The 17,024-nt window shown below is 58.8% G+C and overlaps 1 protein-coding gene across 4 annotated transcripts in view; it reads left to right on the top strand.

The window, feature by feature from the left end:
- Window positions 1–17,024, top strand: part of DOCK1 (dedicator of cytokinesis 1) — a 200,191-nt gene that overhangs the window by 69,593 nt on the left and 113,574 nt on the right. For all 4 annotated transcript variants that reach the window (XM_084904416.1, XM_084904415.1, XM_084904414.1 and 1 more), the window contains exons 24-27: window positions 2,405–2,475; window positions 4,707–4,813; window positions 15,311–15,438; window positions 16,856–16,951. In XM_084904416.1, the coding sequence (XP_084760542.1) occupies window positions 2,405–2,475; window positions 4,707–4,813; window positions 15,311–15,438; window positions 16,856–16,951 (402 nt within the window). The remainder of the gene's footprint in view (window positions 1–2,404; window positions 2,476–4,706; window positions 4,814–15,310; window positions 15,439–16,855; window positions 16,952–17,024) is intronic.

Genomic DNA, 17,024 nt, shown 5'->3' with positions numbered 1-17,024 from the left:
AAACTTTAGCATTTTCTGTTTTCTCCCCCGCCCCCCCGCCCCCCCTTATTATTTTTTTAAATCCTCACCTGAGGATATTTTCCCACTGATTCTTAGAGAGTGGAAGAGAGACGGAGTGACAGAGAGAAATACTGATGTGAGAGAAACACAGCGATGGGTTGCCTCCTGCTCGCACCCAGACCAGGGCCTGGGCCTGGGAGGAGCCTGCAACCAAAGTACGTGCCCTTGACCAGAATCGAACCCAGGACCCTTTGGTCCACAGGTTGATGCTCTGTTCACTGAGCAAAACTGGCTAAGGCTCCTTTACAGAATTTTAAAAAGAGATGAGGGGCGAGGGATAGAGAGCCAGAAGCATCAGTGACAGAAGCATAATCTATTGGCTGCCTCCTGCATCCCCCCTCTCCTTTCTCCCCCCCGGGGGCCAAACCCACAGTCCCCCATTCAAAAGACTACCACACGTTCTGAGTAAGATGTTATTAAATAAAGAACTGATTTACAAAAAACTAAGAAAAATAAGACAAAAATGGGGAAAATACCCCCCACTAACTCTCTGTTCCCATTATCCCGACTCCTTCCTGGTTTGTGCTTTGCCTAATGATTCCACGGGATATTTCCTCCCTGCGTGGGGCCTCGTAAGCCCGAGCTTTCACTGAAGGGAGCTGGAGTTTGGGGGTTCTGCATGCTGCTGTCTTGTATTAGCTCCCCTCCCCCGCCCTCCGTGGGGCGCTCCCCACAGAGCAAATGGGGTCTCGATAGGCCCACAGGGTGCCGAAGCTGAGATTGTGGGCGAAGAGCCGTGTGGCCCGGGGGGGGGGGGGGGGGGGGCATAGGTGGAATGGGCTCTGGGAGTCAGTCAGAGCCCTTGGGTGAGGGGACTCGCCGGTCCCTCTCCGTGTCCTGGCTGCTCCTCCAGCTGAGGGGACCCAGCTCCCGGGAGCCCCGGATGCAGCCATCTGAAAGGGGTGCAGGGGGGATGTCTCTGGGTGATTTTGGAGGAATCTCAGTCAGCCTGGGTGTCAGAGATTCTGAGGTGTCCGGGTCCTGGGCAGACACCCCACTGTGGATTGTGGCACAGGCCTGGCCCCGGGTGGGGCGCCGGCCTCTGGCTAACAGGGAGCCTGGAGGCCTCGGCGGAAGGAAAGGCCGGGCTCGTTGGTCGCTGTCTGCTTTGTCCCGAGGCGGGATCGATGCGGTCGCTGCGGGCAGGGGGCGCTGCGGCTCGGGATGAAGTGCAGGATGCGTGTGCCCCTCACTCTCGGGCCCTCACACGCAAGTGGAGCAGCTCGGGGTCCGAGCAGTCACTTGCAGTCACCCATGTAAATGCCGATTATTCAACATCACGATAAGCGACTAGTTTTTCACAGCCGCTTCAAGGCCATCTGAGCAAGACTCTCTGAGGCCAGAACGAAGCTGTTTCCGTCCACGCCCGCTTCAGAGGTCGCACCTCGGATTGTGTTTCAACCTCGCTCCGGCGTCTGGGAAGCAGGCGAAGGAGGGCTGGCAGAACGGGTGCTGATTTCTGAGCTAACACATCCTGGGCGGGGTTTGGCTCGAGTGTTACCTTCCTCTGCTTCATTCAGGGCGGGGAGCCCAGCCTGGGGGAGGGGTCACTGAGTGACCGCTGGGGCGGCCGTCCCATCAGGGCACTCCCAACCCAGGAACCTGTCCGCCGGATAGAGAGGAGGAGGCAGAGGCTCTGGCCACCCCCCCCCCCCCCCCCCCCCCCCCCCGACCTGCCTTCCCCTCGGACTCAGCTCAGTGCTGGCTGTGCGATCAGGGGCAAAGCCATTGGCTCAGGTCTCCCTTGTGGGTTTCCTCGCTTCCAGCACTGCCCCTGCCTGTGGGAGGTCTGAGGGGATGAGATACATTGTACCGGGGTCCCAGTTTAGTGCATTGCAACATTATTGCCACCACTCTGTTGTTTTTGCAAGTGTCAGCTTTCAGGAGATACATACTATGAATATAGGCGACACAGTTACTGCAGAAAAATGCTTCCTGCTGTAAGGGCTGGCCGTAGAGGGGAAGAAGGTTTAATTCTGACCAAGAGCGTGGGTGCGGGAATCCGGATGGGAGAGGGTCCCGCTGAGGGCAGTTTCCCCGTGTGCTCGCCCCGCCAGGGCCGAGGAGAGAACGGCAGGTGGGCGCTGGCCAGCCGGCACTGAGCTGGGCTTCTGGGTGCTGCTGCCACGCTCTGTGCAGAGGTTGTGGCCAGTGACCGGCATGCGGTCATCGGTTTTTTCTTGGCTCCTTGTTCATCAGCCAGCAGCCGCTCACCTGGCAAGCGTTCTTGTGGTTCCGAACTCTTCCCGGCGTGCCTGTGGTTCCCGCACGGGAATCACCCATCCGTGTTCCTGTTTGCCCCACCACACGAGGCTCAGCCGTCCCCTCTGGTCTTGGTTTGCAGGGGGCCGCGCTCAAGTACCTGCCGACGATTGTCAACGACGTGAAGCTGGTGTTTGACCCCAAAGAGCTCAGGTAAGGTGGCTCCGGGCCTGAAGGCCGTCCAGGCCCTTCCCGGGCCTGCTCAGTGTGTGCGGTCCACGGGTGCACACCGTCTCTGCTGATTAAAAACGAAAAAGATGCCGAAACCGGTGTGACTCAGTGGATGGAGCATCAGCCTGGGGATTGAAGGGTCCCAAGTTCTATTCCGATCAAGGGCATGTACTTTGGTTACGGGCACATCCCCAGTAGGGGATGTTCAAGAGGCAGCTGATTGATGATTCTCTCTCATCGATGTTTCTAACTCTCTATCCCTTTCCCTTCCTCTCTGTAAAACATCAGTAAAATATATATTTTTAAAAATAAGAAAAAAGACATGGAACACCATGGGCATACTTTTCCTGCTTGGAAACTTGATTCCCGTTCTAATGAAACAGAAGAGGTCACAGGAGAGCCAGTCACACCTAAATCCCTGGGTCCCTCTGTTCTCTATGCCCCTCCCCCCCCATACCCACCCCTCACACCCAGCTCCTGCTCACTGTCTCCCACCGGACCCTGCCTCCCCACAGCACGCATCATCATCCACATCATCACCTCTGTGACCTTCATGGGGCGCCCTGACACTGGCCGTCATTTACCCAAATACCAACAAGAGACACAGCGATGGCGTGTTTCCTCCCCGCACACAGCGCTTTCCACGTGCGGTCAGTTCATCTTACCTCGGGGGCGTGGCTGAGGGGCCGTTATTAGCCCTCCTGTGCTGAGTCGGTTGTGTACTAACGGGTGATACACTGTAGTCAGTTCATTCTCTATTTTATTTACTTTTTAAAAAAATATATTTTTTATTGATTTTAGAGAGGAAGGGAGAGGGAGAGAGAGAGATAAGAAAAGCAATGATGAGAGAGAATCATTGATCAGCTGCCTCCTTCATGCCTCCTACTGGGGATCAAGTACACAACCCAGGCATGCACCCTTGACCGAAATTGGACCTGGGACCCTTCAGTCCGCAAGCCGACGCTCTGTCCACTGGGCCCACACCAGCCAGGGATGTTCAGGTTTTAATTATTGGGAACTATGCGAGGATACAGTTTCTTATAGCTTAATTGTAGCATCTGCCCTTATTTACATCATTAGCATAACCAGAAGTGGAATGACTGGGTCTTGCGTGTTCTTAAAAGATTTTTCATAGCTATCATCTGGCTGCCCTCCCGAAGGTCATACTAAACCTGCATGTTTCGGCACCTGTCTTCCTAAACTTTGCCAAAATTTGGAATTGTTATTGCACAAGTCTGACCACGTGATTGGCGAGAGCGGGTCTCACCCCTCTAACTTGCGCTTCTCTGGTTGCTAACGAGCTCTGTTAGTGCTCCGGAAGTGCTTTGGCCGTCTGTGAAAGTAAGGTTTGGGCCCCCTGGCTGCTGAGATGTGAGGTGTGTGCTATAAAGTTCTCCCGTGTGAGCACGTTCAGCGATACGGTTTCCATTCCGGGACCCTCACCATAATATCGCCTTAGAAGAGCTTCATGCATTGCCCAGTAAGACCCCTGGGGCCCATCCCCAGTCCCTCCTCCCCCAGGCCCACCAGCAGCCGCTCGCTCCTCTCCGGACCTTTTTGGGGTGCACGGGGGCACACGCTGTGCGGCCCGTGGGGAGTGTCCTCTCTCACTTAGCGTGATGTTTTCAGGGCACATCCACGCTGCGGGCCGTGTCCGAGTGCCGTTCCTGTGTGTGGGGGGGGGGAGTGGCGGGGCTGTGTTGCGTGTAGTGTGTGCACCCTCCGGCTGCTGTGCCTCTGGGCTGTCTCCCAGCCCCCAGGGCCCTGAGTCACATTGCTGCGGGTCACGCACACGGATTTGCATGGATACACATTTCCGTTTCTCATGGGCACATGCCTGGGAGTGGAAAGGCTGGCTCTGAGGGTAACTTGTCGATATCTTGCAGAACTGCCAGCATGTTTTCCCAAGTGGCTGCACCGTCTTACAGTCCCCAGCGTGGGCCGGGGTTCCTGTTTCTCCGCCTCCTGGCTAACACTCGTTTCCTGTCTGTTACACAGTAGCCATGCCAGTGGGTGTGAAATGAAACAGGAAAATTTTAAAGGATCATTTTTGGGACAAGATTTTGGCCCTTATTGTATACCAGGCGTTAGCCAGCATTCTGGCCGCATGGGATGACCCCTGAATGACCTTGCGTCTCCACACTGTCTCCTGACACTTGGGACCGTGTAGCGGCATTTCCTTCCCTAAACCCTTTTCCCGTTCTTTCTCGCAGCAAAATGTTCACCGACTTCATCCTCAACGTCCCGGTGGGGCTGCTGACCATCCAGAAGCTGTACTGCCTGATCGAGCTCATCCACAGCGACCTCTTCACGCAGCACGGTGAGGGCCCCGCGCTCCCTCAGCTGCCCGGCAGTCCTGTCTGTGGGCCTTGGCCCTGTGGATTCGCTCCTCCGTGTGCAGGAGTGGGGGTGGCAGCCAATCAGAACAGCTCCGCTGGGGGCAAGAAGATGGAGCCCTCACCAGGAGGAGGGTACCTGACGTCTAGCGTAGGCCGTAGATCGTGAGGAGGGCGGGGGAGGCCTCCGGGTTTGCCATGCGGTGCACGCCGTGCCCTCGGCAATCAGCGGGCATTGTAGCCTCCGGGGTGCTGATTGTCTGTCCCGGGAGGCAGTCACCGCTCCTGCTGGGGGGATTGCAAGGAAGAACCTCACGTTTCCTTTCAACGCAGAAGTCATGGTTCCGTCTTATCCGCCGCTTTGCATCCTCAGACGCATTTTCTTCCAACCCTGCTCCAACCAACGGGGATTTTAATGATTTCTCCTCGCACGCACCCTGCAGAGCACCTCACCTGTCCCGCATTGCCTCCCCACGCCTCCCGCCGCCCGTGCTCTTTCTCTTCGGACCGGCTGAATTAGTATCCTAATCTTGTCAGGCGGCTTTCTTCAAAGCCTCAAGCCTTTGCATAATCCCGTCACCTTCCTCGTTTGTGGAAGGCAGGCTGAAACCTGTCAAGGGGGGACGTTCCGGCTGAAAAACACAGCTCGATTCTCTCCACGTGGCCCCGACCCGGGCTGCTGCCTGCGCTCTCCTGCGTCCTCACGCTGGGTGAGGGGCGGGGCGGCCCACGCCCGGGCCTCGGGAGGTCCTCGCAGAGGTCCTGGCTGGGCTGACAGCCCGTGTGTGTGGCTCCGTCCCTTGTGCCTTCTGGGCTCCTGGACCCTCTGTTTCCTGCTCTCTGTCATCTACTTCCTACTTAACTTCGTAAAATGCACTGGAGCCGCCCTAACCGGTGTGGCTCAGTGGATAGAGCATTGGCCTGCAGACTGAAGGGTCCCAGGTTTGATTCAGGTCAAGGGCATGTACCTTGGTTGCGGGCACATCCCCAGTCGGGGGTGTGCAGGAAGCATCCATGATCAATGATTCTCTCTCGTTGATGTTTCTAACTATCCCTCTCCCTTCCTCTCTGTAAAAAAAAAAAATCAAAAAAAAATCAATAACATATATTTTAAAAAAATGCACTGGAGCCTACACTTACAGCTAAGCTCATGTTCAGAGAAAATGTGAGGGCTTCCTCTGGGTGTTCTTCTGGAGGAAAAACATCAAGGCAAGAAGAGGACAGCTTTCTTTAAGAAAAGAGAGAGAGAGAGAGAGAGAGAGAGAGAGAGAGAGAGAGAAGGGGAAGGGAGAGGGAGAGAGAGAGAGAGAAACATCTATGATGAGAGAGAATCATGGATCGGATGCTTCCTGCACGTCCCCTCCTGGGGATCGAGCCCACAAGCCAGGTATGTGCCCTGACCAGGAATCAACCGTGATCTCCTGGTTGATAGGTCGATGCTCACCACTGAGCCACACCAGCCGGGCCTTACTCTAGTTCTTACTCCAGCGGTCACCAGCCGGTGGTCCGAGGACCAGTGGTGGCGGTGAGGTCTGAAGGGTTGGCGGCCGCTGCTTTGGCCCCTGGAAAACGTGCAGGAAAGTTCTTGTTTATCCCGGCGGGGAGGCTGGCCGCCCTGGCGTCCATGGAGCGTTTCTCTTTCTCCTCCTGTTTCTGTTCTCATTCTGGTCCTACCAGCCCTTTATCACCGACCGACGCAAAGCCTGTGCCGGAAGTATGCCCGTGCAAATAAACATTTATAGCTCTTATTAAGCATTTATAGCTTTTTATGAAGCAGTAGCTTTGCTTAATAAGGAGTTACCAGAATACATAATTCTGCAGGATGCTTTGCATCTTTTTAAGCACCAAGCTGTATCTTTTTAACAGCAACTTGTTCCCACCAACATAGTAAATGGGGTGTGTGAGATATGTGACTTTACATATCCTGGGCTCGGGGAGCCAAAATTAGCCCGAAGCTCCACGGGGTACTCGCTGCTCCTCAGGCGCCTGCCAGGTGAGGTCTGTAGGCCGCACCTGAGAGCCCAGTGTGCCTGCCGATGGCACTGCCCGCCGGGAGGGGACCAGGCGCCGGCCTGTGGGGACTCCTCGCTGCTCCCTGCCCCTACCCCCCAGGTGTGCTGGTGGAGGTGCTTCCTCCTACCCCAGCTCCGGAGGCGGGGAGGGAGGGCAGGCAGCTCAGCCCTGGCTCTGGACTCAGCACCGCTTTCCATGAGCATGAAGCAGCAGTTCAAACATGCAGACGGTGGGAACGGTCACACCTGTGCGTGTGGCGTCACGTGTGTGTGTGTGTGTGTGTGTGTGTGTGCGCGCGCGCGTGTGTCCTTCACTGGGCCTCCCCGTGTTCGAGCTCTGGCCAGTTGTTTCCCCTGGAGACCAGGAAGCACAGCTCGGCCACTCCATGAGGGCCAGTGCCTGGGGGTCCCCAGTGAACGGCGTGTTTTGGGGAACGGGGGTGGGCACGGGGCTGGTCCCTGCCGGTGCGGGAGTGACCTTGCGTGTCCCCGCCGGCTCTGGGCGCAGGCAGGCCCGCGCCTCGTTAGCATGCGGGGCACGCGGCCCCTGAATGGGCGGTGATGGCTTCCGCGCCTCCGCGATGTGACTTGCCTCCCTGAGCGCCGGCTGGGAAGAGGGTGGCTTCCCACGGAAATGGCTCCCCATCATCTGGGCGGGGACGGGCAGGCTCTATGGCAGGACGGGAGACGGGCCCCGGAGCGGCCGGGGGGGGGGGGGGTGTCAGGCTGCCTCCGGGGAGGTGACAGAAGCCGGGGGAATGACAGCTTCGATCCTGTGGTTGGAGTGAGGGTTTCTTTGCCATTAAATTAAAATAATCACTGGGAGGCCAAGGCCTAGGGTTTGTGATCACAAAATGTCTTGCATCAATAGTATAGAAATTGGAATAAAAGGAATAACCTGAGGTCGCCGTAGCTTAGAAATTAGACAAGAGCATTGGGCTTGCAAGAAGCCCTTGCCCCCAAGTGCCCTCCCCCACGTGCCCTCCCCCAAGTCCTCACATGCCCCCTTCCACACACCCCCAGCACCCCCATGTGCCCTCCACAGACCTCCTCCACATGCCCCCACACGCCCTCCCCCATTTGCCCTCCACATGTTCCCTCTCTCCCTGACCATCCCCTCCCTCCCTGACCGTCCCCTCCCCCACTGACCATCCCCTCTTTCTCTGACCACCCTCTCCCTCCCTAACCACCCCCTCCCTCCCTGACCATCTCCTCTTTTCCTGGCCGTTCCCTCCCTCCTGGACTGTCCCCTCCCCCCCTGACCATCCCCTCCCTCCCTGACCGTCCCCTCCCCCCTGACCATCCTCTCCCCCCCTGACCATCCCTCCCCTCTGACCACCCCCTCCCTCCCTGACCGTCCCCTCTTTCCCTGACCACCCCCTCCCCCCTGACCATCCCCTCCCTCCCTGACAGTCCCCTCCCCCCTGACCATCCTCTCCCCCCCTGACCATCCCCTCCCCCCCTGACCATCCCTCCCCTCTGACCACCCCCTCCCTCCCTGACCGTCCCCTCTTTCCCTGACCACCCCCTCCCCCCTGACCATCCCCTCCCTCCCTGACAGTCCCCTCCCCCCTGACCATCCTCTCCCCCCCTGACCATCCCCTCCCCCCCTGACCATCCCTCCCCCCTGACCACCCCCTCCCTCTCTGACCATCCCCTTCCTCCCAGGCTGTCCTCTCCCTCCGTCACCATCCCCTCCCTCCCTCACCGTCCCCTCCCCCTGACCGTCCCTACCTTCCCTGACCGTCCCCTCCCTCCCTGACTGTCCCCTCCCTCCTTGACCATCCCCTCTCTCCCTGGCTGTCCCCCTGACACTTCCCTTCAATCCAGCCAACAGGCACCCTTTATAGAGGGCTCGTCATAAAACTTCATTCGGTCTGATTTCTGAACAATAAAGAGCTTCTTTCAACTGCCCGCATAACGAGCTTAAATTACATTCCTCATTCTTCGTTTCAAGGTGAATGGTTCTTCCCGCTCTGAAGGGAGGGCAGCGCTCTGTCTTAATGGCGGGGCCATTAGTTACAGCAGCCCTTCGAGACCGAGGGCAGAGGCCGCGGCCCCGAGGGACTCCCATTAGGAGCCATTGAAGCCTGAGCGCCAGGCTGCTTACGGCGATTAGACCCGAGGCTGGGCATTTATCTCTCCCACAATGACCCTGCTCCTCCTGTCCCTGTGCTTTATTTCACGTGGTAGAAAGAAAAGCTGTGTTTAACAGAGACCTGGGACAAAATAGTGTTTAATGCTTTTGATCCTCGAACATCAACGTAAAACCTCTCCCGTTTCTCCCCGGCGGGACCCGGCAGGCAGTCTCTTTAGTGAAAGGAAGCGGAAGCACAGGTCTGCTCTGAGGTCCTTGTGCGAACCTGATGGACGTTGTACCGAAGGAGAGATTGGGGCTGGGACCACCCGGGGTCGTCACCACTCAGGGGCCTCCGGACAGGGTGCTGACAAGGTCTGACCAGCATCCCCAGCTGCGAGCCCCCGAGCTGGTTATGGTAAATAATGGCGGGCGGGGACCGGTTTCCCCCTCTTCCATCTTCTCACGCCCCGAGAACATTTCCATCTTCTTCTGGAAAGTGCCGCCCTGTTCCATCCCTCATTCACCTATCAGCCGACATCTCTCATTACAGGTGCGTCTGAAAGGCCATTTGTTCAGGACGGCGCGGCCTTTTGGAAATGGTTTATTGAATTCCGGACGGGGAAGTCCATTTCAGTTTCTTAATTATCGCATTTTAACTCCATTCTTAGTCACTGAGCACCTGCCCGTGCCCCGGACTGTTTGTTCCTCTGACAGGGCTTCGGAGCCATCCACTTAATAAGAACCGCAGAGCTAGAAAAGAGTGATTCTCCTCATTTACAGATAAGGGCCTACGAGTTAAGTGAGTAGTTCCTGTCTGCAAGGAGCTTGGGCAGGGAGCTGTCCGCCTTGGTGCTGATTAAGGGGTCTTCTTGTCACAGATACATCACCTACCTTACACTGTCTCACACACACCGCAGGAGAAGTGCGTTCTGAACACGGAATTCCCTTCCATTGCCATATGTATCAGGATGTGAATAAGTAACACGCGAGTAAAGCGAATGCACACGAGAGCACGCAGTGTTGTGTTCATGTGCTCATAGACTGCTCAGCTTCTCTCTCGCCTCGGTGGCTGGGCATTTTTCATTGCTTTGCCGCCTCGCAGTGACAACCCCGTGGCCCTGGCACCTCAGAGCTGGAGGCACATTCCCTCGTCTCTGCATTTCAGCGCTTGCCCGGAGCGGGGCTGAGGATCTGCTGACCAGAACACGGATGGCGGTGCGGCTTGTCGACAGGAATGGTGGCTCGGGGCAGGGCACCCACCGCAGGAGAAGTGCGTTCTGAACACGGAATTCACTTCAGATGCCACGTGTAGCACGGAGAGAGCAGCCTGCCTCGGTGGCTCAATGGTTTCCTCCTGGCACCGTGGACAATCATGACTTGTTGCATTAAGAGACACTTAATTTGCATTCGACGTGTAAAGATACCAGAATCCTACATGTCTACACACACATGTGCACATGCATGGGTCCGTTGCCCCGAGGTGCTCTGGCTCAGGAGCGGGCATCGGGTCTGCTTCCGCTCTGGGGTGCCATCCCTTCCCACATCCATGCCATGCGGGCATACCCGGACGGTCCCGTGGCCGGCCCTGTTGTGTGCATTTCTGTGGCCTGAAGACTCGCCTGGAGGGAAGGAGTCCCTGGAGCAGACTGAGTCACGAGGACACGGAGCTCCTCGATGGTTGGAAGATACCTCGGCCGCCTGGGAGAGAGGAATAGCGGGCACCCCGTGTATCCGCCTCTTCCGGTGTGAGCCCCATCCAGAGCGTGGCTGTGCCTCTCGGTGCTGTGTGACAGGCTCGGGCTATTAACTCACTCTATGGATCATTTGTTTAATGGGACCCAGCTAAAAATTAAGAAGCACGTGACTCGGTGTTCATAAAACACATGCTTTAAATGAGCAGATTTATTCCCGTCTCTGCATCTTGCCGGGACGTAGAGCCGTCAGGAGTTCCGCTCGGACGCTCACAGCTGATGATGCCTGTTGAACACCTTGGATAAAGATGGGCCCATTCCCAGAGCGTTCATCATCGGGGCACCAGCTCACACAGCTGAGAGCGAGCAGATGCCGCCGTGCTGCCGTCTGTGATCACAGTGGGTCCCGCTGGGGGGCGTGGAGGAGGTCGGGGGCCGCAGGACCTCCGGTCCCCACAGCTGATCTGCGTGGAGTCAGCCCGCCGGGCCGCCCGCCTCGCTTCCAGGCAGCCAGGCCGCGGTCCTCCCTGGTCCTGCTTCCACGGGTTGTGTCTGTGCCTGGACTCACAGCTAGCGGCAGCCATAAGCCCCCGCGTCACAGCCGTGCGTGGCGGGTCTGCTCGGAGACAGCCGGCCTGGCTTCTGCTCTCCGCGCTGCGCACCCGGCCTCGGAGTGAGCGAGGGCACTCAGGGCTGTGACATCTGCCTCCTGGCGCGCTCCAGACCGCGCAGCCCTAGCAGGTGGGCGCGAGCCGCATCTGTCACTGAAAATGTTCCGGAGCCGCGGTTAAACACAAGTGCGGGATTGTTGCTGAGACTGATTTTAATAATACACTTCATCTGAAATATCATCGCAGCGTGACTTCAGTCTGAAAGTCGCTGAGGGCACCCGTCATCCCGTGTTTCCACGCCCAGTCTCCGGAACGCGGTTTTCCACTTACAGCCCGTGTCAGTCCGGGTGCTCCTTTTCCTTTTTCTTTCTTTTTAATTTAAATGCATTTTTATTGATCTCAGAGAGGCAGGGAGAGGGAGAGGGAGAGAGAAAAACATTGATGAGAGAGAATCATGGATCGGCTGCCTCCTGCACGCCCCCCACTGGGGATGTAGCCCGAAACCCGGGCCTGTGCCCTGACCGGGAATGACACCGTGACCTCCTGGTTCAGAGGTCGACGCTCAACCACTGACCCACCCTGGCCTGGCCAGGTGCTCCCATTTTCATCATAGATACTTCATCTGTATTTAATAGACATTTTTTTTTTTTTTACAAGAGAGGAAGATTTACTTACCCAAGTTGTTCAAAACAGTTGTTTCCAAAATTGAACCGAGTATCCTCCTTTACATTTAAATGGGAAGGACTTAAAGGTCAGTGCAGGGGAGCATGTCCTCCTCAGCCACTGCCCGCCGGCCCGAGACGGGCAGCTCCGCTCAGGGCACTGGCTTCTCGGAGCACTTCCGTTGGGAAAGGCTGACTGTGTCACGCTGTTCCTGGCACTGGAGCTGAAGCTGCAGTTACTGGGTGCGCTGTTTGCCCCCTTCACACATTGCCACGTGATTCTCAGCACCCGAGGGGGACAGCAGCCCCCCAGGTTACAGATGAGCAGTAGCAGGCGTGGAGCATGCTCGGTGACTCCCCAGGCCCGAAGCACAGCGCCAGCGGCTGACCTCTGCCCTTCCTGACGCGGTGGTGGCCGCCCCGGCTGGCCCAGGAGCTCCCGCCCCATGGAGACCGGGCTCTGGCCGCTGGCCCAGCACTTGGTGCAGCCGTTCACACACGGCTGTCGGTGACGATCGGTTGAAATACAGGGCTGGCTCCGTGTGTGATGGTCAGATTCCCAGGCCATCTGTTTGGTGCCTAGAGGGACCATTGACACAAATCGTCATACAGAAGCGACGTTCTGCTCGCGGGGAGGGTAGGAGAGGGCATTCAGGACACTGAGCTGGGCCTCGGCGTTGACAGGAGCCCCCTCCTGTCCTGCTGGGATGGAGTGTCATGCTTCCACTTAGATCACGGCAGGGGTGCATGTGCTTGTGTGTAGTGGTGGTGTGTGTATGTGTGTGAGTATGGTATATAGGAATATGTGTGGTATATATGAATGTGTGTGTTGAGTTTGTGTGTCTGTCTTGTGTGTCTGTGTATATCTCTGTGTGTATGTCTGCATGTATGTGTGTTTGCGTGTATCTCTGTGTCTGTGTGTGAGTGTGTTTGTGTGTGTACGTATCTCTGTGTGTGCGTGTCTGTGTATCTCTATGTGTGTCTGCATGTCTGTGTGTTCTCTCTGTGTGAATCTGTGTGTGTGTGTGTGTGTGTGTGTGTGCGCCCGTGCGCATGCTCACTGAGGATAAGAGCTCTGTTCCCGGCCAGACGGAGCTGCCGGTTCCGCTGCCCACAGCCATTTTTCATGCTGAAGCCGCCGTGCACCTGTTCCGTGGCGAGGAGGCCAGCGGCCAGGACAGCCTGTCCGTCCTTGGGAGACACCGGGGCACCGCAGCCTCCGCACCAGCTCTCTGGCCGTCCTGTGGCCCAGTTTCCCTGGCCCGCGTCCAGGCTGTCAGACGGCCGTGTGCAACCGGCGTGCACGCGTGTGCGTCTCGGTGCATGTGCAGGGCTGCTCGCACTGATGAGACATGGGCCTCTCATGCAGACTGGGCCCCAGGAGGGGAAGCAGATGGAGGACCAGCGGCACCTCCAGAGGAGCAGGGGCCGCCCGGGGCCCCTCGGGAGGACTCGGGTGCTGGCCTGTTTCTGAGGGCCTGCTCCCCTCTGTCCCTGGAGGCCTGCTGAGATGCCGGGTGCTCAGTGCAACCTCGAGGGAGGACTGGGCACCAGTGACCTGGTCCTGGGGGTGTGGTCCGGGCCTGGAGCTCCGTCCGGGCCTGGGAGGTGTGGCTGCTTTTCAAAGTCTCCTGCGAGCCTGGTCCTGCTTCCCCATCTCCCCGCTTCGTCCTGACCAGCGGGTGTGTGTGTGTGGGGGGGGGGGGGGGGGGCGTACTGAGAACGCCCAGGCTGTAACGCTCGCGTTTTAATGTCCTCGAGGGGCTCAGACAAACGTCCTTACACGGGGCGAAGCACAGTGATGCTCCCTGAGGTGGTGCTGTTTCTCGTCAGGAGAGGCTGGTGACAGACAGCTCCGCCGGCTGGGCCTGGGCGGCGTCCCCTGGGAGCCCGCTGGCCGACAGCGTCTCCCACCGAAGATGGACAGGGCGGCCGTGGCCTCCTCACCCGGAGTAATCCTGACAAATGACACCAACACACTCAATTACCTCTGAGAGCAGCCAGGCCCGCAGCCCGGCCAGCATGACGGCTGAATGGGGCGGTGAGAGATGGCGTGTGGCCCGGGCCCTGGCCAGTTCGGCTCAGCGGAGAGAGCATCGGCCTCTGCGAAAGGGTCGTGGGTTCCGTTCCGGTCAAGGGCACGCGCCTCAATTGCAGGCTCTGCCCCCAGTCCTGGTCAGGGCATGTGTGAAGGCAGCTAGTCAGTGTGTCTCTCACATGGATGTTTCTCTCCCTCTCTCTCTCTTTCTCTCTCTCTATCTGTATCTCTCCCTTACACTATTTTAAAATCAATGGAAAAATATACTCAGGTGAGGTTAAAAAAAGAAAAAGAAAGAAGACTTTGGCCGGGGCGTGTGGGGCCCAGAGCCTGAGTGGCCACTTGCATTCTTCCAGCTCTGAGTGGGGAGCGGGGCCTTCTGTGGCCGGACGGGCAGGGACCCCTCCCCCAGGGCCGCCAGCCCCTGGCCTCTGCCCCCCCAGGTTCCTGCTGAATGTTCCGGGCAGTCTTGCTGCTTCCACAGCGGCTGTGTCCTTCGTCCCATGTGCCCTCTGTGCGCCTGCTCAGGTCTTCAGGGCCCGCCTGCTCCCGGGGGGCGTCCTGGCGATTGGGTGTCGCTGAGGAAGGCAGTGGCCGGGCTGGGGCACACGGGGTGCGCGTTGGGCAGGGGGGATGCCCTGACTGTGTGGGCACAGCACGGAGTCACAGCTCCCATGGAGTCTGTGTGTCCGGGTGCACACTGTGGTGGGGGGGGAGTGGTGCTGGCAGGGGTGTGCGTGATTCCGTCTTCCCTGCGGGGACTGCGATCGGGACCCGGTGGAGGCCGGGAGCCGAGAGCGAGCCGGCCCTGTGTACCGGTGCCTCCCCGGCCCTGCCTTCGGGGGCAGGTTCGGGGTCCGGGGGGCTCGGAAATGGAGTCCCCGCAGGGACTGACAGGGAGATGGAACAGTATAACGTGAGTGTGGCCTCGCTCCGTCTCCCAGTGTCTCCTGGTTCTGTGCAGACAGCGAGGCTGCGCCGGGCAAGGGCCGGTTCGGTCCCCGCGGGACGGAGCAGCGGGTGCAGAACTCCATCGGCTCCTCAGAGGAGCGCGCAGCTTCACACGTGTGAGCTGTTTCTTTTCGGGAATTTCCACGCTGTTTCCAGCCCGTGGTGGAGTACTGGTACCTGAACCGTGGAAAGCGTGGTGGTGGACGGGCGCTGCGGCCTGTGTGTGGCTGTGTGTGCTGCCCGGAGACTCCCGTGTGCATTGGTGCATAGGCGCTGTTTGTGTGTGAATGATCCACGTGGCACTAGAAGGGATCCCTCCTCATGGGTGGGCGGCGTGGACGTGGGACGCCCTTGAGAGCAGCGCCACATGCCGGGAACAGGCTCCGGCCGGCCGGGTGCCCCGAGCGGCCCTGCTGACTGCCCCCTGTCCCCACAGACTGCCGGGAGCTCTTGCTGCCCATGATGACCGACCAGCTCAAGTACCACCTGGAGCGGCAGGAGGACCTGGAGGCCTGCTGCCAGCTGCTCAGCAACATGCTGGAGGTGCTGTCCCGCAGGGACGTGGTGAGTGTGGACGCCTGGCCCAAACCCTGAAGGCCCCGTCAGGGTCCACTCTACCCCACCCCACAGGCCCCCCCTACATCCACCCCAACCTCACCCCCCAGAACCCCTCCAGATCCACCCCAACCTCACCCCCAGGCCCCGTCCTGGGTCCACCCCAACCTCACCCCCCAGGACCCCTCCAGATCCACCCCAACCTCACGCCCCATCCCCGTCCCGGGTCCACCTAACCCCATCCCGCAGGCCCATCCCTGGTGTCCACGCAAACCCCTCGGGGACAGAGGCACACGGACTCATTCCTAAAGAAACACCTTCATTTTAACGGGTGTCCCTCTCTCTATAAAGCTGACCTTCACGTTGCTTCTGTCTCTGGGTGAGGCGCTCAGTATAATCACAAACGTACTGTGACACGATAATAAACATTATATGACACTGCTCATCCTTGCACAGTAATTACATTTATTTTTTTAGTTTCTTTCCTACAACTCCTCAGCTAAATGTCTCTCAGGACTTAGGTTTTAATTCTTACGGCCAGACAGAGGCCTTGGTGAGAGAAATGAGAAAGGAACAAGGGGAGACGAACGGCCGCAGTCTTTCCGTTCCTGTGCTATTAAAGTCACACGTGCACACGGCGTTTCTGTTCTGTGCGCACGTCACTGCCGCTCCTGAGAGTTCTGAGGGGCAGCTTTCTGCTCTCCCGGCGATTTCTTCCCCGGCCTCCTCAGCTCAGAGGCAGAGATCGGGCTGAGTTCAGTCTCCGTTCTCGGGGCGCGGCTCTGAAAGGAACGGAAGCTTCACCCGCAGAGCAGCCTCTGTGGTTCCAGTCTGGGGCTCCCCTGTTCTGTCGGGGAGGCTGTGGGAGGAAAGGGGTCCAGGGGCCAGACCTCCCGGAGGACGGGGTGCCCGCCTGGCTTTGTGCGGAAGTGACTGGAGAACTTACTTCCGCACGCTCCGGGTTCCTGAGGGAGCCCCGCACCCCATCACCCCTGAGGGGAAGGCCACGTGTCTGCGGGGCGGGGCCGAGGCCCTCTGGGTTTTGGTGGCTCGCTGAGCGACGTGCCGGCCCAGACCCCGGCCGGGCCCGCAGACCTGGGGGCGGTGGGACCCGCCTGAGGCCACGGCCTCCGGGAACCCAGGGGGCTGGTCAGGGACCACGCACGTGTTGTTTGGACAGATCTGCTCTCATCAAGCGTTGCCTCCATGACACGGCCGTGATGATGGGACAAATTAGCATTAATGGGCGGTAATTAATAACACGCTGAGCTTGCTCTGCCGAGGCTGGTGCCTCCGACCAGGGCGACGTTTCCTCTCCCCGGGTCCGAGCTATTTCCCCTTCCGGGGGGGGGGGGGGGTGGCAGACGCCCAGCACGTGTGTGGGTGCCGGTCCCGGGCGCCGCCCTCACTGCCCGTCCTCCCGCAGGGCCCCACGCAGCGGCACATCCAGATCATCATGGAGCGGCTGCTCCGCACGGTGAACCGCACGGTCATCTCCATGGGCCGGGACTCGGAGCTCATCGTAAGTGGCGCCCGGGGCCGGGCCTCCCGCCGGCGGCCTCTCTCCGCCTGGCCGCCCGCCGGGGCTTTCTCTC

This window comes from Pipistrellus hanaki (genome assembly GCF_964339955.1).
Source record: "Pipistrellus hanaki genome assembly, chromosome: 14".
Classification (NCBI taxonomy): domain Eukaryota; kingdom Metazoa; phylum Chordata; class Mammalia; order Chiroptera; family Vespertilionidae; genus Pipistrellus; species Pipistrellus hanaki.
The sequence above is the reverse complement of the archived record's forward strand: the minus strand, read 5'-3'. Positions and strand labels throughout refer to the sequence as shown.